This window comes from Mustelus asterias, chromosome 9 (assembly GCF_964213995.1).
Source record: "Mustelus asterias chromosome 9, sMusAst1.hap1.1, whole genome shotgun sequence".
NCBI lineage: Eukaryota > Metazoa > Chordata > Chondrichthyes > Carcharhiniformes > Triakidae > Mustelus > Mustelus asterias.
The window spans coordinates 46,192,278-46,219,994 of record NC_135809.1 but is presented as its reverse complement, the minus strand read 5'-3'; the positions used below and the strand labels follow the sequence as shown (position 1 = coordinate 46,219,994).

Genomic DNA, 27,717 nt, shown 5'->3' with positions numbered 1-27,717 from the left:
AGATGTGCAATGGGTGGATGAGCGGTCTTTGGACAGAAGCCAAAATAGAAAAACAAATAAAAACAGCAAGTGCTGAAAAATCTCAGCAGTTCAGACAGCACCTGTGGAGAGAGAAACAGAGTTAATGTTTTGAATCCAATATGACTTTTTTTCAAAGTTCTGAGGAAGTTATATTGGATTCAGTGTTAACTCTGCTTCTCTCTCCATTGGTGTTGTGTAACCTGCTGAATTTTTCTGGAACTTTCTGGTTTAGTTCCAGGTCTCCAGCATCCCGTAGGTTATAAATAACTTAATCTATCTCAGAAGCACAATCTCCAGAAGTGTTTACGTTGACCGCAAGGTGGCAAATAAACTTGCCGCAGCAAGCTCAGAATTTGCCTGTTTTCACAAGAAACTGTGGATGAAACAAGGTATCAAACTTACAACAAAACTTGCTGTGTATAAAACTGGTAATATCTACCCTCCTATAAGCCAGTGAGATATGGACTACAGGCTCTGATCATATTAAGCAGTACAACAGGTTACACATGAAATGCATTTAGAACATCTTGGGCATTGAATGGGAGGACAACCGGCCTAATAATGAAGTGCTTCAAAAAATGTCTGGAATGGAAAAACGCATAATCAGAACACAGCTCAGATGGAGTGGACATGAAGTATCTATGACTGATAAAATCCCTAAGACAGTCAGCTTAAACTTGGTCACCACTTGTGAGGTAGGCCAAGGTCAAGCTTCAATGACTCCTGGAATGTGACCCTCAGAAAATGTGACATGTTCTCACCATGGACAGCGAGAGAAAAAAATCACAAGATACAACTACCTGGGAAACAATCTCAAGTGGCAGCTTTGTTTCCGGGGAACAGCAATGAATACAGGGCAGCTAAGGACAAAAGGCAAACTGGAAGGACTGGGCAACCCCAACAAAAGCAGACAATTCATCCTTGGCCACACAGAAGAAAGCCAAGCGGGTTTGCAATCAGGTTCCATGAGCATATTAGAATGCGCAACAGATGACTATACGCATGCAAGAAATGGCCATCTTCTATAATGAGGGGTAACCAATGACAATGACAGATGTGTTTGAAGGACTGTTTAGTGCAAAGGGTGGTGGAGTGGTGAGGGTTGATCGTGGTGGAGGGAGCAGACCACAGGAATTTGTTTCTTTTTTTAACAATAGGTGAATATATGAATGAATGAATATCCCTTGTGGTTTATATTGCTCCTGGTAGCTGTGACCTTGCTGGTGGAGCCAAATGTGAGCAGTGAATGGCCCCCTGAATGAAGCCGAGCCAGATATAAATACAAATACCCTCTGTCATCACAAGGAAACTTCACTCAGTTATCAGCCCCGGAAAACAAATTGTCAGTGACCTGCCTTATGCATTTATGTACAGGGAAATCCTGGATATGTCACTGGTAGTCCCCAGGCAGGGTCCAAGGGAAAAAAGTTAAGGATAGTGATCATGTTTATAACCATCGGCAATGCATCACCAGCAGGTTTTCCCAGGAGATTGAATCTCCTGACTTAGAATTGTAGTTCAGTGGGAGGTCACAGAAGCTGAACCTCTGCCTGTAATTTCAGTGCTGGGTATAGGACCACCTGTAACCTTAGCCCCCCCCCCCCCCCCCCACCCCCCCTGCCTCACAAGTATCTCCCTCCTCTGCATCTCTCCATGGTGCATGGGCTGATCCCACCACAGCATCACTGCCACGGATGGTGGACTTCTTCCTCTTCCAATGTGCTGTCAAGCATATCCAACCCCCTGCTGACCTCACCCTAACTCCGTCAATTCAAAAACCTCCAAGGATGAATAAATCTGTATCCACACAAGCTCTCTCAACCAAACATTTGCCAAAAATTAGCAGCTGTGATACATTTATCCAAATGGGTCAATAACAAGGTTAAATATCCAACTGAACTCCTGTTCAGACAGACCCCTGTTCCCCCTGGTCAATGCCCTGAGCCCTGGGAAACCCATGCAGCTCAAATTACATTTGGAGCAAAGTTAGAAATGATTTGCAAAGACCTCATTTACAGCCCCGAAGGATGTTAATTGTGACAACAATTAAACCTCTAATTTCAGCCAGTAGATTTCTCCATCATGCAAAGACAAGTGTGTTCAATTCGGGGGTCGACACGTGGGGACAAGTTTGCATTCCCAATCAAAATAAATATTAACTCTCCCACCCATTCCCAACCCACCTCTACTTGAGTGTTCAAATCTTGCCAATATTTCAATAAAGGCGATTAATAAAGAAAAACAGACAGAAATCTGAAGACAAATAGTGGTTAGCATTATTAATGCACAAGTACCGCAGCAACTTCAGATGAGAGCAGGTTATTAAATGTGGAAGTCCAATTGCTGAAGTCATAGAATCATAGAATCCCTACAGTACAGAAGGAGGCCATTCAGCCCATCGAGTCTGCACCGACCACAATCCCACCCAGGCCCTATTCCCGTAACCCCACATATTTACCCTGCTCATCCCCCTGACACTTGGGTCAATTTTGCATGGCCAATCAACCTAACCCGCACATCAAGTCCAAGATGAGCTGTGAGCTTCGTGGAAACAGGGTCCTGCTGTCTGCCTCACTGTTTAAGTGCGGCGATTAGAGTGAAATTATTTCTTGCAAGCGTGGTGGATCTGAATTAAATTCACCACCGCAAATTGGAGCTGCTCTGAATTGAAGCAAGGAGCATGATTTGGAGCCATTTAAAATCTGTGCGTATTTTAATGAAACTGGATTAGCTGTCTGTGGTGAACCATCGTTGGTTCCCACTGGATAGTACTGAGCCAGGGGCTGGCCAGTACTACAAGGATGTACATATGTTACTGTTGGGTTGTGCTATTGTTGCTGTTGGGGTTAGGGTGGGGTTGTTACACCTTTGTACTGTAGTGTTGTGGCACATCCCAGTCGGGCTCCGCCTCCTGGGAGAGGTATAAGAGTCCCTGCTCTGGCCGGGACCCCTTCAGTCTGGGATAGTGTATATAAGTTCTGGCAGCTTCATTACAGTAAATAAAAGCCTTTCATTTACTGAGCTTCAGGCCTCGTGTTTGAGTAGCGCATCAATTTTATTTACTGTCGTTAAACTCTCGTCGAAGAGGAAAAAAAAAGAGAGAGTATGGAGCAAATTCTGAAGCCGGAACGCCTTATGCTAGATCCACGTGCGGTGGGCGCTTCTAACACCTTCGACCACTGGCTGAAGTGTTTCGAAGACTACCTGGCAGCCTCCGCAGCGGTCACCACAGATGATGACAGACTCCGGGTCCTCCATGCGGGGGTAAGCGACACTGTCTACCTCGCGATCCGTGCGGCCACCGATTATACCAAGGCCCTCGAGCTTCTGAAGAAGCGCTATATCAAACCACCCAATGAGATACACGCTCGTTACCTCCTAGCCACTCGACGACGGCAGTCTGGCGAAACGATGGAGGAATAGCGAACGAGCTCCTGCAGCTAGCCAGGGGCTGTAACTGCAAAGCTGTGTTGGCTGAGCAGAGCATGTACGACCTCGCCCGAGATGCGTTTGTGGCCGGGGTCGGATCGTCGTACATTCGACTTAAACTGTTGGAGAAGGATAACCTTGACCTTACCCAGGCCATCGAGCTAGCAGAGATGCTCGAGACGGCCTCCAAAAGCTTAGTATTATATCCGGAGGACCATGTGGAGACAACGTGGCAGGGGCAGTCGCAAATCCCTCCTCGTCCCTCGGGTTCGAAATGCTGCGTAATGGCGTGCTCACACTCGGGCCAGACGACGGCAGCAGCCCCAGGCGGCCCGCGGTGCTATTTCTGTGGGGGAGCGAAGCATGCTCGGCAACGGTGTCCCGCTAAAGCTGTGATGTGCACCGCATGCGGTAAAAAAGGGCACTATTCAAAAGTGTGCCGATCTAAACCCAGGAACGGCAGTGCGGCTTGCGATTCTTCAGAGCTCGGGTCTTCGTCGTCAAAGTCATCGCGGGGTTCGTCCACGTGCGAGACCAGGACGACGCCATTACGGTCGACAGAGTCGGAGGAGTATGACCATCAGGGGTCGCTGAGTTTGGCACCCTCACCCACGTGCGACTCATGGGAGCGGCCATGTTGGTCGACACTGACCACGAACGACCAGCAGGGGTCCTCCTCATCGATTTCAGCTGCCTGCAGTGGCGCTCATGAACCAACGGTGGCGTCGATCATCCTGGACCAGGCCAAGCCTCATAGACTTGACAAATCTATGATGAATATCCAGGTAAATGACCACGTGATTTATTGTCTGTTTGACAGCGGGAGCACTGAGAGCTTTATCCACCCAGACACTGTGAAGCGGTGTGGACTCCAGATTCAACCTGCCAAACAGACAATCTCTACGGCATCAAGGTCCCGGTCTGTTGACGTGCTAGGGAGTTGCGTGGTAACCTTGAAGGAGCAAGGCACAGTTTACGAGCGTTTCAAGCTCCTCGTGTTGCCGTATCTTTGCGCGCCAATACTTCTCGGACTAAACTTCATGGTCCACTTGAGGAGTGTAATCCTACAGTACAGTGGGCCACTCCCTTCACTGGCAGTGGGAAAACAGCAGCAGCCTCCAAATTGCCCAACGCGCCCCGCCTGCAGCCTCTCGACGCTGAAGATCACCACACCCTCCTTGTTCCAGAATCTTGTGCCAGGCTGCAAGCCCATCGCGACTAAAAGTAGGCGTTACAGCGCTGAGGATCGGATCTTCATTTGATCTGAGGTTCAGCGGCTCCTCAAAGAAAGGATCATACAACCCAGTGCTAGTCCATGGAGGGCACAGGTCGTGGTGGTCAAGAGCGGGAACAAACCCCGGATGGTCATTGACTACAGTCAGACCATTAACTGATATACGCAGCTGGATGCGTATCCCCTCCCGCGCATATCTGATATGGTCAATCAGATTGCGCAGTACCCGGTGTTCTCCACCATAGACCTCAAGTCTGCCTACCACCAACTCCCCATTCGCCCAGAGGACCGACACTACAGGGCTTTTGAGGCGGATGGTTGCTTGTATCACTTTCTCAGGGTTCCCTTTGGTGTCACCAATGGGGTCTCGGTCTTCCAGCGTGCTATGGACCGAATGGTGGACCAGAACGGGCTGCGGGCTACCTTCCCGTACCTGGATAATGTCACCATCTGCGGCCATGACCAGCAGGACCACGACACGAATCTCCTGAACTTCCTACGCACTGCATCTCGACTGAACTTGACCTACAACAGGGAGAAGTGTGTGTTTCGTACGCGCCGTTTAGCCATCCGAGGATACGTGGTGGAAAACGGGGTCATTGGCCCTGATCCAGACCGTATGCGCCCCCTTTCTGAACTTCCCTTACCTGCTAGTGCAAAAGCACTGAGAAGATGCTTAGGCTTCTTCTCTTATTATGCGCAGTGGGTTCCCAACTACGCGGATAAAGCCCGTCCGCTCATTAAGTCCACGACTTTTCATTTAACGCCAGAGGCCCGATTGGCCTTCGATAAATTGAAAGCCGACATCGCGAAAGCTACGATGCACGCGGTAGACGAGCCCATCCCCTTTCAGGTGGAGAGCGGTGCATCTGATTTCGCCCTGGCCGCCACACTAAACCAGGCGGGCAGGCCCGTCGCATTTTTTTCCCGCACCCTCCAAGGCCCCGAGATTCGGCATTCAGCGGTGGAAAAGGAGGCCCAGGCCATTGTGGAGGCCGTCAGGCACTGGCGCCATTACTTGGCGGGAAAACGGTTCACCCTGATCACGGACCAGCGGTCCGTGGCGTTCATGTTTAACAACACGCAGAGGGGCAAGATCAAGAATGACAAGATCTTGCGGTGGAGAATTGAACTCTCCACCTATAACTACGACATCATGTACCGTCCAGGGAAACTCAATGAGCCCTCGGATGCCCTCTCGCGTGGAACATGCGCTAGTAAACAGGAGGACCGTTTGCACGCCCTCCATAATGACCTGTGCCATCCTGGGGTCACTCGGCTCTACCACTTTATAAAAGCCCGCAACCTGCCCTACTCGGTGGAGGACGTCAGGTCAGTAACAAGGAGCTGTCGGGTTTGCGCAGAATGCAAACCGCACTTTTACTGACCTGATCGGGCACATTTAGTCAAGGCCACTCGTCCCTTCGAGAGACTGAGTGTCGATTTTAAGGGCCCCCTTCCCTCAACAGATCGGAATGTGTACTTCCTCAATATCATTGACGAGTACTCTCGGTTCCCTTTTGTTATTCCCTGCTCTGATACATCCGCTGCCACGGTTATCAAGGCATTCCGTGATCTCTTTACCCTGTTCGGGCACCCCGGCTACATCCATAGCGACAGGGGCTCGCCGTTCATGAGCGATGACTTGAGGCAATTCCTGCTCTCATACGGGATTGCCTCTAGTAGGACCACGAGCTACAACCCTAGGGCTAACGGATAGGTGGAACGTGAGAATGCTACTGTCTGGAAGGCTGTCTTACTGGCGTTGAAGTCAAAAGGTCTTCCAGTCTCCCGTTGGCAAGACGTGCTCCCTGATGCGCTCCATTCTATTCGCTCCCTCCTGTGTACGGCAACCAATGCTACTCCCCACGAGAGGATGTTCTCATTCCCTCGGAAGTCTTCCTCGGGGATCTCATTACCGTCTTGGTTGACGTACTCAGGACCCGTCCTCCTGCGGCGACATGTAAGGGCCCGCAAGTCCGACGCGTTGGTCGAACAGGTCCATCTCCTCCACGCCAACCCTCAGTATGCCTATGTGGCATACCCTGATGGGCGAGAGGACACGGTCTCGATCCGAGACCTGGCGCCAGCAGGGGACGTAGCAACCCCTGTCGCTCCCATACCCCCTGTAACAAACCCTTTATCTCTTGTTTCTTCCCCGGACATGGCGCGGGCAGCATCGGGACCATTGCTCAACCATTTTACTCCCATGTACAGCTTGCCTGAGTCCAGAGGATGGTCGCCACTGCAGGGCGTGTCAGGATCCCATGGACTACCGTCACCTCAGGGTCAACCGGCCTGTGAGTCCGTGGAAGAACAGCTGGACGCCACCTTGGGGAGAACGCCACCGCAAGTGCCTACTCCGGTGTCACCGCCGGTATTGAGGAGGTCACAACGACGGTGCGGTCCCCCTGACTGTCTGAACTTATAGACTGCTGACACTTTATTCTGTTTTTTGTACCCCGCCGGCCTTTGTTCTCATAGGAGGGGTGAATGTGGTGAACCACCGTTGGTTCCCACTGGATAGTACTGAGCCAGGGGCTGGCCAGTACTACAAGGATGTACATATGTTACTGTTGGGTTGTGCTATTGTTGCTGTTGGGGTTAGGGTGGGGTTGTTACACCTTTGTACTGTAGTGTTGTGGCACATCCCAGTCGGGCTCCGCCTCCTGGGAGAGGTATAAGAGTCCCTGCTCTGGTCGGGACCCCTTCAGTCTGGGATAGTGTATATAAGTTCTGGTAGCTTCATTACAGTAAATAAAAGCCTTTCATTTACTGAGCTTCAGGCCTCGTGTTTGAGTAGCGCATCACTGTCAGTGATTCTTTTAATGTTGTGCTAAGTGTCAATCACTGCCAATGAACCTCTGAAACAATGAATTATCAAACGATAATTGTAGAGTCTCATTCTTTACAGATTTTAACTGTTGTTGCGATACTTCTGAAATGTTAAATTTGATCTTTTGTTCTCATTTTCTTTCTCCCCTTCTTTCCCCCTCTCTTTTTGTACCTGATTTGGTCTTGAATTCACCCAGTCTAATCCTCATTCAGACCATATGCTGTTAATTTCAGTTTGGTTGGTTAAGGGGATGGTTCGTTGCTTTCTCTGTTCACCCAGATCCTGGATGCTTGGCTTGCCTCACTGCGAGTTGTTAAGCAGTTGGCAGCATTAAACATCATGATGATTAAATGAGCAGGAACATGTCTAACTAATGGTCGATGTCATTAGATTCCTCGTACTGCTAATTATGGCTCATTAAGTCTTTGGGGGTATGTTTCAGTTTGGAATCAAGGTCACTTGGATTTGTGGGATGGCCATTATTAGTTTCATTGTGCTTGTAATACAAAGAATTACAAGAGATAAAAGCCACTCTGTCTTCATTTGATGATTTGCTATATGTCTCATTCTCCTCCCCACCACCTCCTGCCCAATGAGTTTTGTGCTCTCAAAGACAGCAGATGTCTCAATACTGAAAAAAGGAAAACATTTTTAGGGTTTATATCCAATGTCAACATAGAGCACTCCCAGCTTGGGCATGGCATAGATTAAATATAAAGCAATGACCCCCATTACATGATCCAACAATGTGTATTATTTCAAGTCTTAATGCAGCACTCTTAGTACCATAGGACGTTTCCAATTCCAACAACAGCCGTCTGCAAAGTCTCACTGAATGGGTTGCCCAATTTGTGTAAAGTTACAGACCTTTGATCTGAGGACCAATGGCAAAAAAGTCTACTTCAGAATGCCTAAACTCATCTTATGTAGGACCACAGTCATTCACGATGTGGCAATGTTGCTCCTATCACAGGAGCCCCAATTTTAACTTGGGGCTAATTTATGATGGGTGATGGTGGTGGGGTCAGCATGGCGGGTTCAGTGTCAGTTCAAAACTCAGCACTGCTACAATGTTAGAGACTCAGTGCATTTTCCCTCCTGCCACTACTGCTGGACACTTCCTCCCCAGTTCTGTGCAGGATGCTAGCTGCATTCACACTGAGTGGGTGGGATCATCTGCAGGCAGGGTTGGGATGTTAGATTGCAGGAGGGGAAGCTTACAATTTCCTTATGGATCCTAGAGGGACACTTCAACTTCTGTCCCCACAAAAAATGACAAAAACGTATCTTTACAGGCGTGTTCTGGCCCTGACCCAGTCCTGTGTCGGATTCTGCTGGGTTTGCCATTTCCCATTTGCATTTCCTTGTAAAAATTACTGTCAAATTCCTGTTACATCACTGGGACACACTGTGCATTTACAAAAACAAATCCTATTGGCCTTGGACAGACGTCCTAACCTCCAGTTCGGAGAATAAGTCAGTTCCCAACTGCTAAGACATTTGGAATAGCAGGACAAATATGTGGGGTCAAGGGGATAGAGTCTGGGTGGGATTATGATTGGTGCAGACTTGATGGGCCAAATGGCCTTCTTCTGTACTGTAGGGATTCTATGATCCTATAATTCTGTGAATTTTAACTACTTAGCTGTCTGGTTTCAGCTGGATGGATAGGGTTAAAATTGCTTAGCTCAATGAACCCAGGCTGCAGGAAGGACGTTTTTCTAACCCACTACATTGCCAAGTCCTGACAAGTGTCTTCCACTTTAATCACTGTGTTAAGAAAGGATAAATTCCTAATTTGTTTGAGGGATAATTTGTTTCTTCAAGGCAGCTTTCTTTGGTAAGTGATAAAACAACAATGGATTTCTTTGAGGGAAACTGGAATATAATTTGTTTGTCTGTCTGACAAGACATGAGAGGCTGATTGAGCAATTACAGAACTCAGCAAGCAAGTCTCTCTGTAGACAAGTGTCACGGCCAGAATACATCTGCTCTCTTACTGCCCATAATTGGTATGTTTTGTATGGAAATAATGGTGTCAATTCTTACCCTTTGTGTGTATATTTCAATTATATCACACAGCAGCAAGCTTTTGAGAGTTTAAAGTAAAGAAGGCTATTTATTCTCACACACTTACCCGAATTAATGTAACATCATACACTTGGGGCAAACGTTTATGAGAAAAATGTGTCCAGATAGGGTGAAAATGGTAACGTTTCAGATCTGTTGTTTGGGCAAGTCTTTAAGCCCAATCTTATGTACTTAGTGCATGAAAAAATGGGCTAGATTGTTTCCAGCCACAAGGAGCAGTCAGTGGGGTTTAATTTGCCAGCCAGCTTGCTCTAGCAGCGGAAGGAGCTATTACACATGTGCAGATCTCTGTGGCTGCGCATACGCAATTGCAACAGCAGAGGCCTGACAGAGAGAGAGAGAGAGAGATCTGTCAGACCTCTGCTGCTGCAGATGGTCTCAACAAACCCTCCCCCAGCTGTCTCGGTGGCCTACAGATGACTGAGAGCCCCACACTGCCTGGAAATATTGCTCCTACTGCCCCCTGACAACCCAGACTGATTGACCCCTCCCTCCATTGATTGCATGCAGAGTGGCAGCGGCTGCCCTCCCTCCCCTACCAATCGCATACAGAATACGCAGCGGGCCCTCCCTTCCTCCCTGGTCGGGCCACCCCAGCCTGGCCCCGCTCCCATAGTTCCCCCCCCCCTTCAGGCCCTGTCCTCCATAGGCCCCAACCCCTTCAGGTCCCCACCCCCGGCACTGCCCAACAGGCAGTGCCAAGGTGCCCAGTGGGCAGTGCCAAGGTGCCAGGCTGGCACTTCCAAGGTGCACCCCCGCTTACCCTCGATCTCCCTGGCATACTCAGTGACCTCCGATTCTATCAGTGAGGCCAACATGACTGTTCTCTGTTCATGGGGAGCAGGTCTTTTCCATAAAGGCTTGTGAACCTGGACAATGGAGCATCAAGCTCGCTGAACAGATGTTAATGATGCTTAAAATAAATTTATATATTTAGCCTCTTGCTGGAAATGGGCGAGAGGCTGGTTGCGCCAGAAATCCGATGCCGGTAGGATCACAAGGGCCGGGAAATTGGGTGCAATCCTGATTTCTCGGATCTCAGGTGATTTTACTGGCTCGCTCCGCCCATGGCGTTGGTCTCAAGCACGCACACGCACACAAAACCCCACATAAAGTTTGCACACAGATAAAGGCAATCCACCTTTACAGATTACGGTTAATTCAAATTCTGCTTCATGATCTGGTCTCCCATGTGGTTTTTTGAATGGATTTGATGATTTTAAATTGAAGTGAGGGTCTTTGTAAAGCAAAGGGTTCACAGCGGGTTGTGAGGTTTCTTGTAGTCGAATAGCTAGGATGTTGGTTCCGAAGTGAACGCTGAAACTGTAAGAGGTTAAGTACTTTGGTTGCTGGATAACTTGCAGTTAGTTTTAGAGACTGGTTCTAAGTCTGATGATTAATGGTTCTGATGGATCTGCTGGGTCCAGGGATAATAAGGGTGCAGTCCCTAAAAACAGATTTCATCACATGATTGTTAGGTTAACACTACTGAGGCCTACCCCGGTTCTTTGGAAGAGCTGTCCAGTTGGCTCACCTATTCTTTCCCCAAATACCTTTACATTTCTCCTTTTCAAGGATTCATTTTTGAGAGTTCTTTGTCAACCTATTTCCTTCCTCATAAGCTAAAAGCAAAATACTGCGGGTGCTGGAATCAGAAACAAAAACAGAAAATGCTGGAAGATCTCAGCAGGTCTGGCAGCATCTGTTGAGAGAGAATTGAGCCAACGTTTCGAGTCTGGATGACCCTTGGACGAAGGGTCATCCAGACTTGAAACATTAGTTCTATTCTCTCTCCACAGATGCTGTCAGACCTGCTGAGATTGTCCAGTGTTTTCTGTTAACGTTTCCTTCTGCACCCTTTCAGATAATGCATCCCAGATCCTAACCTACTGTGTAATCACCATTTGTCCTTGTCCCTCTACTACTTGGAGCCACTTCTAAGTGACTTGCTATTTTTCCTTATAGTAAGACTTAAAGTTCACTCTGAATCGGGTGGAATACATTCACAGTTCCTCTCATTGTTTAGTATGGGAATTTCAATCAAACTGAGAAATATGTGAGATATACTCATGGCTCTGATCATTCTTGCTGGAGACTCCTTTCGCTGGCAATGGGGAGGGGAAATCTGAGAAAATACAGATGAACTCCAAATTCACCGGAATACTTGCTCTTCCTTTCAGGTATAAACATCTTGCAAAACAATTGTGTGGCATCATATCTTTGGCCAGTGCACCAAGCAGGTGTATCAGGAGAGCTCACCACATCAGCCTTCAGCCAAAGCCTTTGCAAAGTGTTTCTTCGAAGTGAAGCTTTGCACCTGTTCAGTCCTGAGCACTTGCTGGAATGGTAATTGACAATGTTCTACTTTTTGTGGGGAAAAGGCTCGTTCTGTATCTGTCAGTCCCACTTTGAACATTAACTCCAGTCAGCCCTTAGATATTTGAGCCCTGGGCTGTGTTTCACTGCCCTCATATCTAAGGTAAGCCCCAGAGAAACAAGCGTTAAGATGAGGAGAAAGGATCTTAAATGTAAAGACTGCTGTTTTTAGGGAAAATAATCCCATTCAAAAGATTATGCACTACTATCACCTATAGAGGTCCTTAAACACCACTTAAAGTTCCAAATGAATGTAACTTTATTTTAGAGCGTACACAAGGTGTTTATCAAATTCACATTTTGTTAGTCGATTTTAGAAACTCTGAAGTTTCTCCCTTCTTGCTTACGGCAGATAACGCACAATGGTGCAATACCATCACTTATCAGCTTGGTTACATTCTTGTGCATTAAATTTGCTTCAGTTTTGTGCATTCCTCACAGACTTCCCCAAAGGCTATTGGCCTGAATCAAGAGGCTCCTCTTGCTGATATATCTGATCAGCTTGACTTTCTCTTGCCTTTTTTGAGACTGCTGAGATCTGACTTTCATTGGAATAATTTATAAGAGGGCTAATCATTCCAGAAGTCTGCACTCTCTCGGCCACATTCATCAGAGAGTTGATGACCATATACCCAGAAACATTCTGTACGGTGAACTGACCTTTGCGTCATGACCATACTGCCACCACAAGAGAGAATTGAAGTTGGCAGTCCTTGACACAGGCAGCTGGCAGACAGCCAGCTGTAACCTCTGGAAACTGACTGCTCAGAAGGGCATTGGAAGAGGTGAGGAGGAACAAAAAGCTCAGTTGGCTGAGAACGAGGAACAGAGAAAACAGCGAGCAGCATATACTGCAACTTCTCACTCCGCTGTTTTTATCTGCAGCATAGGCAGTGCTGTGGATTGTGGTATTGAAGCAGGAAGTGTGGAGAGTTAAAACATGGAGCTTAATTTACAAAGTGTCTTCACTACAGGCTGCTTCTTCACTTGGGCAGATTTCCATGCGAGCGACCTCACTTCTGACAAACACGTGCATATATTAATACACAATGCAGATTAATGCAGCTACCAGGAATCAATACAAATACATAACATTTCCCCCACCTTAAAATCGAACGTCCCTAACAATTTCAAACAGTGCAGCATGAACAATAATCAAATAACAATCATCAAAAGTCAGATGGTTTGGGGCTCATCGCTCTCGGAACGGCTGACGGCAAACCTCTGGCGTCTTCCTCTTTGCACTAGTTGTAATCTCTGGCGTTTTCATATTTGAATGAATACCATCAGTGGTTGTTTTGACCGGTGTCGACATTGTAATTAGAGGTTGACTCTGTGCTTGGCCTGAAGGTGATGTGTTGTCTTCCTCAACAGTGTCTGTCAGTGTCAGGGTTTCAGGATGGTTCCAGCCAGGACTTTGTACAGTTGAATCCAGATTTTCAGCAGGTTCCATTTCCGGTGGATCAGTTCTCCCACCAGCCACAAGCCTCCTTCCGATTACATTATTTCTGGTTTGGATGGTATACAAGACAGGTCCAATCTGCGCAAGGATTGTGGCAGGAACCTGTTTCTCTCCTGAGAAGTAATTCCTGGCCAACACTCCTTATCCTTGGAAGACCGGGGCTGGAATCCTCCCATCCCACCCACTACTGGAACTTTAGCGGGCGGGTTGCAGACAATGTGAAATCCCATTGACAGTCGGGCGGGAATTTCCAGCTTTTAGACCAGCGTGGCCAGAAAATTCCGCCAAGATGTTTTGCTGTGTCTTTTCCACTCTTCTATCTGTCCTTGCTGTTGTACGATTTCTTCTTTTTTCAGAGGTTTCAACAAGTTGAATGATGAACATAGTTTTCTCTTCATCATTAATAAAGCAGGAGAGGTTTTAGTCGTTGAATGAGCAGTGTTCCTATACATTAGTAGGAATTGGTTAAGGCATTTGATCAGTGAACCTTGTTCCCTGGTTGCTCTCAATGTATGTTTCATGGTTTGAGTGAAACGTTCTGCTAGTTCGTTTGTCGCAGGATGGTACGGTGCGGACATAATATGCTGAATACTACTCTACTTCAAGAAACTTTCAGATTCTTGGGAGACAAATTGAGGTCCATTGTCACTTACCAATTGCTCAGGGAATCCAACCTACTAAAGACTTCTCCTATCCTCTCAATTGTCTTTTCTGATGAAGCTGACTTCATTATGGCAACTTCTGGCCATTTTGAATGAGCATTGAACATTACTAAGAACATATGTCCTTTAAAAGGTCATGCAAAGTCGATGTGCACCTGTTTCCAAGCTTCTTCTGGTCCTTCCCAAAGACACAGTGGTGCTAACGTGGCGGGTTTTGTGTCTTCGCACATGTAGAACATATTTCAGCTTTCTTTTCAATCTCTGCATCCAATCCAGGCCACCAGAAATAAGTCCTCGCTATTTCTTTCATGCACACAATTCTGCAATGTCCCTTGTGTAATTTGTTTAATACTCATCTTCTCAATGATGGCGGAATGATCACTCTGAGCCCCCAAAGAAGACATCTTGACTGTATTGACAGCTCCAGTCTTCTAGTGGAGTATAGTTTCAAGTCAAATTTTAGTTCTGAGGTCTTGTTTTGTAGTAACATGCCCATTACTTTGGAGAGTATCAGATTGCTCTGAGTGCACTACTTCACTTGTCCTGAAGTGACAGGTGTACGATCTACCTGTTCAAAGTAGAAGATATTTCTGCTCCAGTAGTTTGATGAGCTACTTGGTAGTGGTAATCGTGAGAGTCTATCTGCATTACAACTAAGACTTGGTTGTTGATGCTCGATGATATAAGTGAAGTAGGCCATTTTCCAAAAGCCATATTTTTATTATCCCATCAATATTCACCTCATTAAACATATTCATTTATTGGACTGATTGGCACCATTCATAACGTGCCCACAATGCAGAGGGGAACACCCGAATGGACATTCGTTTAAATTCCCCTCTGAACAGCTGAGAGACCTTTAATTTCAAAGCCGACAAAAGATCCTTATTCTGCCCAGCAACAGCACGAAGCTGCATTTTAAACCGGCCTTTGGCCAGAAGATCGGGATATCTGCGAGTCAAGACCTGGAGTGGGTTATATGGCATAACCGGACTGTCAACAAAATATTACGGGAATAAAATGGCCAAGGCAGGCAAACAAATTTAATAAACTAGGATAAAAAGAATAAAAGATTAGATTAAATCCCCCTACACACAGCAGGACAAAATGATATTAACACCTAATCTCGCAAGCATAGAATACAGACACAAAACAGTAGAGGTCGATTTAGATAAGGGGACACATCGAGAGGATAATGGGAAACACATTAAAACACCGGGGCAAGAACAGGCAGTCCCATTAACACGGACACACACCATACAGATGCAAATTGACAAGTCTCTCAGGGAACTTCCTGACCAGACAGGCCACTTTATAAGTATTGTAAAAATGTATGAGCAAATGTTCCCGCTCGAATTTGGATTCCTATAAATATCCAGAGCAAATGTATAACTATTGAGATCAACGTGGCCAAGCACTGTTTCTAAGCTGGCTACGGGGGTCTCCCTGGGTTCCCAGTAATTGTACAATAAAGAAAAACGCTTTGAACCTTGCCTTGCGACTCGACTTCCTTGAATGCACTGGTACAGAGATTTTTCCCTACAACATAAGTATGTGCAGACAGAAGCAATGCCCATCTCAGCATTCTGCTTGATGTCAGTGACAGAATTTCTCTGTGTGGTCCATTGTTGTCAATGTACGATGGTCCATCAACAGTGTGAGCTTTCTTCCATGCAGGAGTTGATGAAATTCTTTACTCCAAAGGTAATCCCTCAGGCTTCCTTTTCAACTTGTGTGCAGTTACTTTCAGCCTTGCTCAATGTTCGAAAAGCAAAAGCAATGGGTCAAAAGCATTGGGTGGCACAGTAGTTAGCACTGCTGCCTCACAGCGCCAGAGACCTGTGTTCAATTCCAGCCTTGGGTGACTGTCTGTGAGGAGTTTGCACGTTCCCCTCGTGTCTGTGTGGGTTTCCTCTGGACGTTCTGGTTTCCTCCACATCATTCCTCCCACACTCCAGAGATGTGGGGTTAGGTTGGCTGGCCATGCTAAATTGCCCCTTAGTGTCAGGAGGATTAGCAGGGAAAACACGTGGGGTTACGGGGATAGGGCCTGGGTGGGATTGTTGTCAATGCAGACTCGATGGGCCAAATGGCCTCTTTCTGCACTGTAGGGATTCTATGGTTCTATGATTCTATGATACTTTCTGCATCCGACAGCATGATGTGGGATACCAACACCAAGAGGAGAGGCATCACAGGCTTACAGTACAGGCAGGGTAGGATTAAAATGTATAATGAAGGACTTCAGGTTTGAGCAATGCTTCTTTTGTTTGCACATTGCTCCAACCGCTTCTTGTTCTGGCACAAGAGGGTATGCAATGAATTTTAAATGTTTGCCAAATTTGAAATGAATCTTCTGTAGTAGTTTAACATTTCTCGGAAGGAATGCAACTGCTTAATTGTCTGAGTTGTTGGAACCTCTGTGATAGCCTGGACCTTCAAAGGAGATTTGTGAAAGCCCATGGCATCAATCGCATGTCCCAAATACTCAATGGTGAATTGGGAAAACTCGCACTTGTCCTTCCGGACTCTCAATCCATAGTCTTCCAGTCTCTGAAATTTGGCATCTGAATTCTGAAGATGTTCCCCTTTGACTCTTCCAGTGACTAGGATATCATCTAGGTAACACTGGACTCCACTCAGTCCACTCAAGATCTGATCCATTGCTCTTTGAAACAGCTGATGTGATACCAAATGGTAAGCTTCGGTACAGAAACAAACCTTTGTATGTCAGGATTGTCACAAGTTCATGTGACTTGTGTTCTACATTCAGCTATAAGTATGCCTGGCTCAGGTTGATTTTGCTAAAATAGTGGCCTCCTGCCAATTCCCTGCAAACAGGTCACCAATATGGGGTAGTGGGTATTATTCCACACACAACACTGGATTAAGTGTGACTTTGAAGTCTCCACAAATCTGTATGGATCCATCCTTTTTGATGACTGGTACTATTGGCGTAGCCCATTCACTAATGCTGACAGATTCCAAGACTCCAATCTTCACAAGTTATTCCAAGTCAGCCTTCAATTTTGGCCTGGTAGCTTAGGATACCAAACTTGCCTTCAGGCATTTCGCTTAACTTCCTTCTTTAATCTTCAATTGAACTGTGATATCTTTCATACTCTCCAGTTCTCCACCAAACACAACCATGTGTTTCTTTAGAATTTATGTAAGGCCTGATTCCACATTAGTCATCAGATTGACTTCAGCCCAGTTCAGTTGAATCTTTTCTAACCATGCTCCCCCTATCAATGCTGGATAATTTCCCCGTACTATATGTGAAAACAAATCTGCCGTTTGCCTGTTAATTTGCACAGCTACATCAATGTGGCTCTTCAGTGGAACAAGTTCACCTGTGTCTGTCTTCAACACTATTCTTGAAGCTTTCAAGAGAATATGTCTGAGTTTTTCTTTATGTACAGTCTCCGGCACCGGCGAGACTGCTGCCCTGGTGTCGACTACCATCCTTACTAGCTGTCAATCTAGCAGAGGAGTGACCCAGTATCTATTCAGAGCACCAGCAATGGATAACACATTCAGTAATAATTCATCCTCAGACTGTGAGTTGTTTAGTTTCTCTCAACACTTTTACACAGCATGAACGCTTCCTCTTTTATTCTGTTTACATGCTGTTTTGATTTGTTCTTGCGTCTTCTTACATTTTCTCGTAGCTTGCTTTTTCTTCCAGCAGACACGCTCTATGTGACCTATTTTGCCACAGCTTCTGTATATTATATCCTTGCAGTATTCTGCAGCTAAATGCCCTGGCTTCGCACATTGGTGACATGTGTGAGGTTCAAAACTCTTGGGTGTCGATTCAGCCGACATCTTGTGTATCCGAATGTTCAAACTCAGTTGTTGAGCTTCTGTCGCAGCCAACTCCATCAGAACAGCAAATTTCATGGACTTTTTAGTGTCCAAAGATGTGTGGGTTAGACGAATTAGCCATGGTAAATGTGTGAGGATAGAGGAGAGGAGAGCCTGGGTTTGATTCTGTGTTGGAGAGTTGGCGCAGACTTGATGGGCCAAATGGCCTCTTTCTGCACTGTAGGGATTCAATGATTCCAATCTAAATCTCAACCCTGAAAAGTACCACTCATTTGGTTGGAACAACATAACCCTTTCATTTTCATTCAAATTACATAATGGATTAAATAAACAAAATAACTCAGATTCATTGCAGGATATTATCAGTGGAATGGCCTTTTGGGAACGGGAGAGCAACATAAATGAATATGTTTAGGGTGTTAAAAAATAATAAAGCAGCCAATAATTGTTAAGATTTTTTTAAAAAATTGAATTGGAAAGAAATTGAAAAGAAAACTTGATATCATGGCAAACGTTTGCCTTGCTCAGTCCATTTGGGCATGTAAAAGAAGTTAATACAATTATTTCATCTGCACTCATCAAAAAAGTAAATCAAAATTATTTCCCAATTGGTCAAATTTGGACCCAATGTTCTTTCCTAAAGACTGCAGCTTAATCTGGGAGCGTGGAGGCACAGTGGTTAGCACTGCTACTTCACAGTGCCAGGGACCCGGGTTCAATTCCAGCCTCGGGTGACTGTCTGTGTGGAGTTTGCACATTCTCCCTGTGTCTGTGTGGATTTCCTCCGGGTGCTCCAGTTTTCTCCCATAGTCCAAAGATGTGTGAGTTAGGTTGACTGGCTATGTTAAATTGACCTTTATTATCAGGGGGATTAGCAGGGTAAAAACGTGGGGTTATGGGAATAGGACCTGGGTGGGATTGTTGTTGGTGCAGGCTCGATGGGCCTTCTGCACTGTATGGTTTTATACGGTTTTATACGGTTCCACAACCACTGACTGCTGTTACCTAATTGTTGTTTGTGAGATTAGACAGTGAGTGCCGATGTACTATTCAACAGTGGGACATTTATCCCAGCTCAGCTGATCTGGACCGAATATTGTGGATGGGAAAGCTGGCTAATTTTTTACTGACCTTCACTGACCTTTTACAACCTATGCCCCCTGTTTCCAAAGAGAGGTCAGCACAGACGAGAGACCAAAGCTCCTGAACCTTTTTTTAAGGATGAAATAAAAATGAAATCCAAATTTGTATTGCATCTTGGGAGGGGTGTCGATAAACCCATGCCTTTCAACGCCGTCCTTCACTCCTTTCCAATCTTATTTAAGCTGTGCTTTGTGATTGTCCTGCTGAATTTCCCACAACTTACTCTTTTGTACTCTCTCCTGCATGTAAGAGAAAGCATTGAGTTCTTATCATTAATAATTCAAAGCATTGTATTAATCAGGATCATATGAAACTGGCTGGACTCAGGAATTTCAATACTTACTTGTGCATGTATCCCTCTGTCTGTCCCGTCATATTCATCTGCATGACTGCCTGGAATTCTGTCTCATTGCAGCAATACTTAAAGGTCGTGCTGTTATGGTGACAGCACAACATGTAGCTTTTGCTGTCCGATAGGCGTGGACAGTGGAAACCAAAATGGTATCGTCCTTTGACATCTGCGTAAGGCTCACAAACACGGAAATGTGCTGAGGTTACTGTTTAAAGAAAGAAAAAGACTGGATAGAATTAGGCGCAGGCTGAGGTGACGCTAGATTCTTTTAATAGTTTGTGGCTGTTATTCGTATAATTGATCAATTTGCTGTTCTCCATCCCTGGCAGTTTCCTATAAAACGATTTGTTTACCAATTACTGGGACAAGCTAATCAATTTCTTATTAGAGTCAGAGATATAGAGGTATACAGCACGGAAACAAGCCCTTCGGCTCAACTCGCTCATGCCGATCAGGTTTTCTAAACTGAACTAGTTCCATTTGCCTGTGTCTGTTTGGCCCATATGACCCTAAACCTTTCCTAGCCACAGTGGTACAGTGGTTAGCACTGCTGTCTCACAGCACCAGGGATCAGAGTTTGATTCCTGGCTTGGGTCACCGTCTGTGCGGAGTCTGCACATTCTCCCCGTGTCTGCGTGGGTTTCCCCCGGGTGCTCTGGTTTCCTCCCACAGTCTGAAAGACGGATAGGTGCATTGGCCATGCTAAATTCTCCCTCAGTGTACCCGAACAGGTGTTGGAGTGTGGCGACTAGTGAATTTTCACAGTAACTTCATTGCAGTGTTATGTAAGCCTACTTGTGACACTAATAAATAAACTTTATCCATGTACCTGTCTAAATGTCTTTTAAATGTTGTAATTGTACCCGCCACTATCACCTCCTTTGGCAGCTCATTCCATAAACGCACCATCCTCTGTGTGAAAAAGCTGCCCCTCAGGTTTCTCTTAAATTTTCCCCTCTCATCTTAAACCTATGCCCTCTAGTTTTGGATTGCCCAACCCTTAGGAAAAGATCTAACTCTGCCCCTCATGATTATGTGCAGCTTGAGAGGAAATAACACAATATTATTAGCATCTTGCTATGTATCATCGAAGAACTTTAAAAAACTAACATAAATATGATGTATTTTTAAACATGACCTTTAAAACAATGCTTTCTCTCAGATCTCTCTCTGTGGGAAATTGGTCAAGGAATTCTTAGACATGAAACCTTCCTTCCCATCACAATGACAGGGTCTACTTGTCCTCACCTACTCACACACTAACCTGCATATTTATCCCTTCACTTCCTGTCATCCCCAGCATCCACAACATAATCAGACCACCTCCATGTTCCAGATATTGTTTCCTTAATGATATTCTTCTTCTTTCTTCCATCAATCACCCCAACCACCAGCTGTCCTTCCCTGTCATCTTCCACGGGCACTAATAGTTGCAACACCTGTTCCTTCCTGCATAATTGTCTGGGGTCCCGTGCTCCTTCTCAAGGTGATACAATGATTGAACTATACTCGCTCTGATCAGATGTACTCGCTGTTTCATAGAGCTGGTTCCATAAAAACTAAATCGTTTGAGCAATGCTGCTATTTGATGAGATGATCCGTTGTTAAAATAAAAGGCATGTGGCGGGCAATTTTCAGCAGTGCTTTCAGTGGCTAGCAATCCTACAAGGTGTCAAGATGGGCTCTTGCGCTTGAAAGGCCAGTTTAGCCTATGTTAAGACACAATCATAGTTAAGGAGTTGAGGCCCGCACTAGAAATGGCCTCCCCTAGGCTCACCTAGGGCCTGATTTCTATTTCAAATGTTAGCCAACATTCATTAAAGAGATCTGATGGCATTTTGGGCAAGGAAGATGTATCCTTCCCTTCTGCTTGTATATGGTATCTGTCGTCCTCTGCACTTCCTCCACCAGGACCTACAGTGTCCTTGACGGCAAACCCATCCTCATTGTGGAGCAATAGACTGTTCTCCACCTCTTTTCAAATGCAGGCATTAGATTGAGCTCCACCATAGGGGAAGCAATGGAGTAGTGGGCAAATGGTGAAATTTGAATTCAATAACAAATCTGGAATTAAACTTCTAATGATGACCACAAAACCATTGTTGATTGTCATAAAAACCCATTTGATTCACTGATGTCCTTTAGGGAAGGAAATCTGTCATCCTTATCTGGTCTGGTCTACGTGTAATGCTGGATCCACAGCAATGTGGTTGACTCTTAAATGTCCTCAGGGATGGGCAATAAGTGCAGGCCCAGCCAGTGATGGCCGTATCTGATGAACGAATAAGAGAAACCCCAGGAAGTTATCCATGCTGTGGAGTAAGGCTTTCTATGCTGAGGCACTTTGTCACTACCTTCAACACTAACCTATTCTTATAAATACATCTTCAAAATGCTACAGTTAATACTTAAATATTACCCCCACCTCTTTTATTCCCAATCATCAAAAAATTGATTAACCCTTCCTTGGATGTTGTGGAAATTCTAACATTTTGTGGATATTATAATTTATACAACTATGTTGAAGCTCTCTCCTCTCCATCTCCTTCACCTGTCCTTCCATTAAACTCTCATTTTATCCTTTAAAAAACATCACCACATGTTCATAAATCACATTAAGCTTCGTACCTGCTGTTGTAAGCAACAGAAAGACGACTGTTGCCACGGTGATGGACTGCAGGCAAAAGCTGATCATTTTTCAATTTGCTTTCATATGACTGTGGCTAGAGAGTTATCTCCTCAACAGAATCCGTCAACATGGCCAACTATTACTCTTGTTGCTGTTCAGAGCATCATCAAGGGACACTACAAAGAGAGAACTTTCATTTTAAGATCCATCAATAATCCCATACTTACACATTTAAAAAAGAAATAAAAACAGAAAATACTGGAAACTCTCAGCAGGTAAGGCAGCAACTGCAGAGAGGGAAATGGCCTGCTTAAGCCGTTGATTCCTTTCACTCAATGGTAGCAGTGCTACATGCATGGATTAGCTTCTTAGCACATCACAAGTGAGGCAGAGGTGGGAAGCCTACAGGTTCCGCACCCTCGGTTTGGATTAAATCCCCCCCACCTCACCATGCCTCAAAATTCACCTTGGAGAAGGACATTAAATTCTGCGCAGTGAGTTTTAAAGTTTTTTATTGATTGGGAAAAGTCAATCTGTTTAGTTATTTCAAATCAGTCTTAAAGTAATTTGGGGATCTATTACCAATCAGTCCCGTACAATTATTTTCAGTGAATATTTGAATTGCATGTGGATCAATGGAGTACCACATTCTTAATGTAGAACTTTCCCACTCTTGAGAATGGCTTGGATCAGGAACTGAGGTCAGTAAAGTGCTGCAGTGTCTCAAAAGTCTGATCTTGCTGTTAGCCATGACTCACTGGTAGCACTTTTGCCCCTTAATCAGAAGGCTTGGGTCCAGAACTTGAACACAACATTTTGGCTGACACTGCACTGCAGTGCTGAGGGAGTGCTGCACTATTGGAGGTGCCACCTTTCACTCTGCTGTCCTCCTTCTCAAGTGGACATAAAAGATCCCAGAGCACTACTTGGAAGAAGAATAGGGAAATCCGAACCAATATTTATTCTTTAGGCAACAAAACTAAATCAAATGATCTGACCATTATCTCTGTTGTGTTGTTCCCAGCTGTGTGCAGAACCACTGTTGCACTTCCTACCTTATAACAATGATGATACTTAAAAATTAATTAATTCTCAGTAAAGTGCTTTAGGATGTCCTGAATTTCTGTTATATGAATGAAAGACTATGATACATAAGCTGTTTTACAGTGTAAACATTTGCATACAAAAAAACCATGTTATCGAACAGACTGCCATCATCTTAGATGATGCTCTTATTGGGTGTGAGGATAAAATTGTTGCTCTAACTGCACAGTAATTATGTTTCAAATCCTGCAGCAATTTATATCCAGTGATGACCACGTTGTTCCTGATGGATAAATACAATTTCCTCTATCAGAAAAATACACTTTAAATCTCACTGGGCAGAATTTAATATTCTTCCTTGAGGTGAACTTGGATGTGTGGTGGGGGGGCACTTATTTGGAATTGAGGGTGGGGAACCTTTGGCCTTATCACCTCTGCCATGATTACTTCCAGGGAGGGAAGGCTCGTGGTTGACTTTCCCAACCCGCCACTAATCGAGGTCCATCATCGGGTAATTGAAACTGAGTTAAGGGCTTCATCTGATTGCTGCTAGTATTCAATCAGCTTGGGCAGCCACCATGTGCAGAGCACATACTGCAAAACCCTGTCGCCTTTGCTTGCTGGGTCCTTGGGAGAGTGGAGGAGTGGGGGAAAGGGTGGGGCCTTCACGCACTCAATGCCTGATCAAGAGACCTGGCATCAGGAAGGGGGTGCCCGCAGAGAGCCTCCGCACCCACCATGCACTTTTTCCCATCCCTTAGCCACCCCATGACTCCTAGCCCATCCTTACTGATCCTGGGTCTCTGTTGGATACATTGCCAGCAGCTCTGACACCTGCCCAATGGTGCTGATGGCAATGAGGAGCTGCCGGCCTGTGATTGGGGGGATTTCTGCCATTGGGGACATTGATCCTGGAGAAGACTTGCCATTTAAGTGCCTGACTTGCACTTAAACACAGATTTTCCACAGAGGAAGCAACGGAGGACTCTCACTGAAGCTCTGGCCACTCTGCCCATTAGGTCATTCAGTACACCATCAGATGAGAAAAGTTTTGCACCAACTCAACAGGTTTATAGTTTGTGAATAAATGAGTTCTGCCAGTCCTTAACCAGAGATCAAGCATTGTTAATAGCACGAATAATTCCCTCTGGTGTTGCTATGCTCTTTTCTGTGTAGACCTTTAACAACACCAGTATTGCAGTCAGCCAATCAGGCAAAAGAAGGCTATTTTAATCTTCGAGGACTGGGCACATACTAAGATGACTCAGCTAATAATTGACTGTATGATCAATGTCATGGACTAATGGGTTCATTGCAAATGAAGCTTCACTATAAAACAAATATATCCAGTCCCCTTTCTGAGGGGGCAGTCGGACACCAGTCTTTGTTTGTCTAGGTTGGGGGTGTGGTGGTGTTGGGGGGAGTGGTACAGTAATCTACATATATAATGTTTGTGTATCCTCTGGTGCTGTCAATATTGTATTTGTTGCACTGCTTTCAGTGGAACTGTGCTCCCTGCACCTGCACCTCAGTGAGAAAGAAGCAGATTACATTTTTTAAAAAAACATAACACTATAATTAGTGTATGGTCTCCAGAAAGTAGCTGGCAACTAGCTTTGTGCCTTTAGTTCAGTCTCTGGGGTACTACAGGCATTCGTTAACCGATCCAAGATATTCCTCTTGTGGATTTGTCCGTCGACGAAGCAATCTGAATTCTAGCTGGAAAAGTACCTGGTAGCACATGTACCACGACTTGTGGTACATGGTAGCACTTCTGATAATGTGCAATGACAAGTCACTCACGTGTGAGTATGGAAGCCATCCATGGAAGTGAGACAATGACATTAACATGCAGTCACTGCTTTGGTAACATGGTCAATTCATTTCATATCTGTTGCTTTCAATTTGAATGCATCCTGCAATTTTCTTTGCACCTCAGGCAGTATAGGGGCATGATCAATAGTCACAATTTAAGCCAAATGTTGAGTTATCAATCTCAGTCATATCATTTTCCTATCAGCACACTCTGAGGGTCAGCTAGTTGCTTTCCAATCGGAAGAGCTTACAACCATAGAGGAAATTGCCAAACACCATATGACTATTGTGTTTGCACTCCATCCAAGATACTAATTTTCTGAGTTAGTCTCCTTTTCATTATTGAACACTTAAGGCCCAATGTTGTTAAAGGTCACAGAGAAGCTGAGATAAATCAATAATTATAGTTCAGTGACATAGGTTTAATGTTAGAAATGTCTGAAGTTTAACAGAGGGAAGGAAGACTAAGGAAGGTTCTGTAGGTTTGAAGCCCTGGGAACAAATGAGCTATAGCGCAAAAGACAATAAGTTTATTAGTGTCACAAGTAGGCTTACATTAACACTGCAATGAAATTACTGTGAAAATCCATTAGTTGTCACACTCCAGCACCTGTCCGGGTTCACTGAGGGAGAATTTAGCATGGCCAATGCACCTACCCAGCACGGCTTTCACGGTGGGAGGAAACTGGAGCACCCGGAGGAAACCCACACAGACACGAGGAGAACATGCAGACTCCGCACAGATCGTGACCCAAGCCAGGAATCAAACCCAGGTCCCTGGTGGTGTGAGGCAGCAGTATTGACCACTTTGCCACTGTGTCACCCAATGGGGTTGAGGGAGGAGGAAGAGCATGTGGCAGTATCTTTGAATATAACTAGGAATGAAGAAACAACTGTTCGGAGGAGCAATGATGATAGTGGTAGGAATAGGTAAAGACGAGCGAGGTTGCAATGGAAATAGATTATCATTATTTTTTATTCACTCATGGGATGTGAGTGTCACTGGCTAGGCCAGCACTTATTGTCCAACCCTAATTGTCCCTGACAAATATACTCACAGTGCTATTGGAAAGGGTGTTTTGGGTTTGGAACCAATGACAGTGAAGGAATAACGATATTGTTCCAAGTCAGGATGGTGTGTGGAATCTGCTGCCCTTGTCCTTCTATGTGGTAGAGGTCATGAGTTTGGAAGGTGGTGTCGAAGGAGGCTTGGCGAGTTTCTGCATCTTGTAGATGGTACACACTGCTGCCACTGTGCATCATTTAATGGTGGATGGGATGCCGATCAAACAGGCTGCTTTGTCCTAGATGGCGTTGAGCTTCTTGAGAGTTGTTGCAGCTGCACTCTTCCAGGCAAGTGGAGAGTATGAGACATCGAGTCTGTATTAACAACAATCCCACCCAGGCCCTATCCCTGTAACCCCATGCATTTATCCTGCTAATTCTCCTGACACCAATGGTCAATTTAGCATGGCCAATGCACCTAACTTGCACATCTTTGGACAGCAAGGAAACCAGAGCACTCAGAGGAAACCCACGTAGACATGAGGAGAACGTGTAAACTTCACACAGACAATCACTTAAGGCCGGAATTGAACCTGGGTCCCTGGCACTGTGAGGCAGCATTGCTAACCACTGTACCACCATGCCCCCATCACCTTCCGCCACACTCCTGACTTGTGCCTTGATGCACTATCAATAAGGCGAAAGACTACCTGTGTGCCAATACAAGTGTAGGCTTTTATTCACAACAGAATCAGGAGCACATCCCAACAAATAACCAACCTGGACAGAACAAGGGGGAGGAGACAGCCACCTTTATACTAGGTGCCGAGGGGAGGAACCAAACCAGGAGGGGATGTGTCCAGGTATGACAAACACACAACGGTGGTCCATATAGGACAAAGGCACAACTGAGGTCCACCACATGCCTTGCAGATGGTAGATAGGCTTTGAGGAGTCAGGAGCTGAGTTACTCTCCTCAGAATTCCCAGCCTCTGACATGGTCTTGGAGCCATAGTATTTATATGGCAGGTTTAGTTCAGTTTCTGGTCGGTGGTGACCTCCATAATGTTGATAGTGGGGGATTCAGCAATGATAATGCCATTGAATGTCAAAGGGAGATAGTTAAATTCACTTTTGTTGGAGATGATCATTCCCAGTGGCGTGAATGTTACTTGCCACATATCTGCCCAAGCCTGAATGTTGTCAGGGTCTTGATGCATGCGGTCATGGACTGCTGCAGTATCTGAGGAGTTGGAATGGTGCTGAACATTGTTATTATCAGCGCACATCCCCACTATTGACTTTCTGATGGAGGGAAGGTCATTAATGAAGCAGCTGAAGACGGTTGGGCTTAGGAAACTACTCTGAGGAACTCCTGCAGAGATGAGATGATTAAGAACATAAGAACATAAGAACTAGGTGCAGGAGTAGGCCATCTGGCCCCTCGAGCCTGCTCCACCATTCAATAAGATCATGGCTGATCTTTTTGTGGACTCAGTTCCACTTACCCACTCGCTCACCATAACCCTTATTCCTTTACTGTTCAAAAATTTATCTCTCCTTGCCTTAAAAACACTCAATGAGGTAGCCTCAACTGCTTCACTGGGCAGGGAATTCCACAGATTCACAATCCTTTGGGTGAAGAAGTTCCTCCTCAATTCAGTCCTAAATCTGCTTCCCCTTTTTTTGAGACCAAGCCCTCTAGTTCTGGTTTCACCTGCCAGTGGAAACAACCTCCCTGCTTCTACTTTATCTATTCCCTTCATAATCTTATATGTTTCTATAAGATC

General features: G+C 45.4%; 1 protein-coding gene across 1 annotated transcript in view; it reads right to left on the bottom strand.

The window, feature by feature from the left end:
• The window catches only part of LOC144499111 (protein shisa-like-1), a 28,456-nt gene extending 6,327 nt beyond the window's left edge, over positions 1-22,129 (bottom strand). The window contains exons 1-2 of the mRNA XM_078221189.1: positions 22,063-22,129; positions 19,426-19,639 (exon numbers count right to left, since the gene is read on the bottom strand). Coding sequence (XP_078077315.1) covers positions 19,426-19,639; positions 22,063-22,129 — 281 coding nt within the window. The remainder of the gene's footprint in view (positions 1-19,425; positions 19,640-22,062) is intronic.
• Positions 22,130-27,717: the final 5,588 nt, after the last annotated feature.